Source organism: Ricinus communis, chromosome 2 (genome assembly GCF_019578655.1).
Source record: "Ricinus communis isolate WT05 ecotype wild-type chromosome 2, ASM1957865v1, whole genome shotgun sequence".
NCBI lineage: Eukaryota > Viridiplantae > Streptophyta > Magnoliopsida > Malpighiales > Euphorbiaceae > Ricinus > Ricinus communis.
Window position 1 is genome coordinate 11,077,324 of NC_063257.1, and position 3,602 is coordinate 11,080,925.

General features: G+C 34.0%; 1 protein-coding gene across 1 annotated transcript; it reads right to left on the bottom strand.

Annotated features, from left to right (window-relative positions):
- Positions 1-283: 283 nt before the first annotated feature.
- Positions 284-3,085, bottom strand: LOC8282476 (terpene synthase 5). Its single transcript, NM_001323759.1, is given in 7 exon segments — positions 284-577; positions 699-944; positions 1,174-1,309; positions 1,503-1,721; positions 1,832-2,204; positions 2,296-2,569; positions 2,969-3,085. Coding segments are annotated over 7 exon segments (1,659 nt in total).
- Positions 3,086-3,602: the final 517 nt, after the last annotated feature.

The window sequence follows — 3,602 nt, forward strand, 5'->3', positions numbered from 1 at the left end:
AGCAATTGAAGACAAGATATTTTCATGAAAGCACATCAACATATTACAGGAGGCACTTACATAATTGCCTACTTGTTTTATTGCAATGTATAACCACTTACATAATTGACAACTCATTGTCTTATAATAATTATAAATTCAAAATTTTTATTTAATAATTATAACTTCAAAAGGAAAAGAAGCGAGTCTCGAGCTTGATACCAAGATACGTGCCTGATGGTTATTTATATATTCATAACACATGAACAGACCATGTGAACTTCAAATGCTTGTCCGTCCATTCTTACATTTGTAGTGGAAAGATGGTCAATTTTTTGACAGACTCTTTCAGCTCTGTTCCACATGTGTACTTGTCGATGCCTCCTCTGTAACTGAAATCTGACATACGTGCAAAGTTAATTGAAAACTTGGTAAGAATCTTTGGAACAATTGTTGGTTTCATCAATTCTTCATTCATATCCTTCCATCCATCTTCAAGCATTTTGAGTATATCTTCCTTCGCTTTCTCTAGCGAGACGTCATGATCGTTCATGTAGCACTTGATGGCTGAAGGATAGTCTCCCTTCTTTTGCTCGTCCTTTGCATATGGCGAAATTAGTAAAATTGATTAATTATACAATAATTTCTGTTCCTATCTCTAATGATAATTCAATATGTATTAGAATACAATAGAAATAGAATAGTGAAATCACATTTACCTCTCGAATTGCTATATCATTGAATAGACGACCAAACAACTTCGCAGTTTTAGCAATTGTTGGATTATCTCGTAGCCAGATAATTTCCTTCATTCCTAAATCTTCTACTCCAAGGAAAAATGCTGATGCATGATAGTCAAAAGTGCTGGAAACTAATCCAAATTGCATGAACTCATCGAATGTGGGCAGAACCCCATCATTGTACCATTCTGCCTCAGCAAAATAGGATCTTGCCACCTCTTTCAACTAATAATAATATCAAACAGCTAAACTTGTAATCTCAATATATGTGGGAAGTCAAAATTTATCTCACTAAAAGAATTGTACGAAACAAATTAGACTCGGAGAGGACTTGGTTAAATCAAAATAAAAACTTCCCTCTCCGTGTCTAAATTATTAATCAAAATAGAGATCTGTTACAGAATTATAAATTTAATTGTTTGATTATGTTTATGGGTATATGAATATATAATACCATCTCTCTCGCAAAAGATGTTTTGCATGCACACCCTTGAGTCTCGTCTTTCTCCGTTTCCTGGAAAAAATTCCAGAGAATGTTGTACAAAAACTTCATGTACTCTGGTAGCTCAGTAGTAGGTTCAAATGTGAACCTGCAAATTAAACAAAATATTCCAGAATTTTAGATATCTTTTAAGAAACATTAGTGAATATGTTGTACAAGTTTTCTTATATATAATCTTTTGAACTTAAAGATCTCTCGTCCAGCTAATTCTTAAAAAATATCATTCAATTTATTCGTATGAGTATTATTTTTCTACATATATAGTTAGCCAGTCCTCAAACCTTTGTAATGCTGCTGTGAAATGTTTGAGTTCATCAAATGTACCATATGAATCATATGTATCATCCATCACAGATATCAATATTAAATGCTTAGCGAACTGCAACCTAGCACGACTAAACTGAGGATCGATTATGATTCCAGCTGCCCATGCATAGGCCTCCACAATTCTGTCTCTTGTATATGGAAGTTTCTCCGTAAGATTTATATCTTTCCACCACCTGAAATATAAATAATTCCAAATTAAATATTTTGTTTTAGGTCATTCATTATATAATAGACAGACAGATATACAGCCCCTTGTATAGACCTAAGAAACAAATTAACATACCTTGAAAGTAAGCCTAGCTCTTTCCTATAAAGTAATTGCAGTCTATTAAAATCTAACTTTGCAAACTTAAGGAGAGTTTCATTCATCGACTTCTCTCCTTCGTAAAAACATATATACTGCAGAATTTCTAATCTTTCTGGGGCGTGGTGAAATGGGAGGTGCAGTGCATTCCTGATATGTCTTGCAAGGTGAGGGCTTGATTTCTCAGCTAAGGTTTCCAAGTGTTGCCTTGTAAAAGCAAGTGCTTCATCTAAAATATCTTCTCCATGCACACTTAGAAAGGTGGCTTCGTATAAGCTAAGGAGGCCTCGCACGTCAGCAGTCATACATTTCTTGAACTCTCCATTGCTGTCCTTGAATTTGTTGAATACATCTGATTCATAATAACAGTAAATTTGTTTTAGTTTCTAAGAGTTTGAATTAAGATCACGTGCTCTTTGTTTTCTGGCATTAACAAAATTTACCACATGGCATTTTGTATCCATGTTGTCTTAGAACACGAAATAGAAGTGTCAATATGTAGAGGCTGTAATCATTCTCTTCAAGGATTTTGGGAAGTGAAATAAAAATATGACTGAGTTGCTCGATGATTTCACTCTCAAAATGATAAGATACGCCAAGACGGCAAAGGCAGTTGACGAACTCAATGTTCTCAGTTAACTCCTTTCTAGATTGCATTAGCATATCCTTCACTTTTTCCTTAACAAGATCCAACTCTTTGGTGTGTGACTCGAATTCCTGTGCAAAAAATAATAACAGTCAAATTAAAATTGATTGTCTAAGAGTTTCCAACAAATAATTCATTCTTTATGAAGTTCTAAAAAGGTCTCCGAGAGCTAACAAATGAACTAAGACCCACATATTAACAAAAAGAAGAAAATTAAAAGACTCCAAGTTAAATTTGGATGTCATCTATTAAGAAAAAAAAAATGAATTAAAACCCACATTCACATGCTCAAGAGAATGAAAAGACAAACTATAAATTTGTATGCCTAGCAAATTTTCAGCCAAATGAAACTCCATGCCACTATTCGGCTCATACCTCATTAGATGAAGTGTCTTGTTGCCAACACAATGAAACACGAATGGAGTTCATATTTAAGGTGTCGAATATAGAAATTAACTTGAGGCACTTACAGAATCTTGTGGAAGAAGTGAAGCGAAGCTATAACCCCACTCTGTTGGGGGGAAATTTGCCAAGAAACGAGCAACATCTTGATCAGTTTCTGCTGATAAAAGTCCTTCAGTTGCCATTTTGAGAAGAAGCACGTGATCAGCTTGCAATATAAAGGCTTTTTGCTTCTCTCTCTCTCTTTTCTTCTTTTCAAATGGTGGTTACTTGTATATTATTCTTAACACAAGTAAGCGATGCTTTTTATAGAGAGAACAATGCCAATGAAGGATTACTAACATGCAATATTTGAATGCATCTAGACTCTTCATTTTGCTGGATTTCGTAAGTTAACTTTTAATACCAATAATATTAAACTACATTTAAATTATACACTTAATCACACTTTTTTCTTTTTAATATAGCTAGATTTAAATGACGCTAATATGTGACATTCTGGCTAAAGAAGAGGTCCAACAAGGGTGGTAAGTGGATGCCGGGGTAAAAATAAAATGCCTAAGCAAGGAGCAGCTTATGACAGGCTTCTAAGATGGCAGGACTCTAAAATATGAGGATACATGAATGAATCGAATTACATATTGAAATGGGATGAAGAATGGTTGATAACATATATGTAAAAAGTTGGAATTAATCACATTG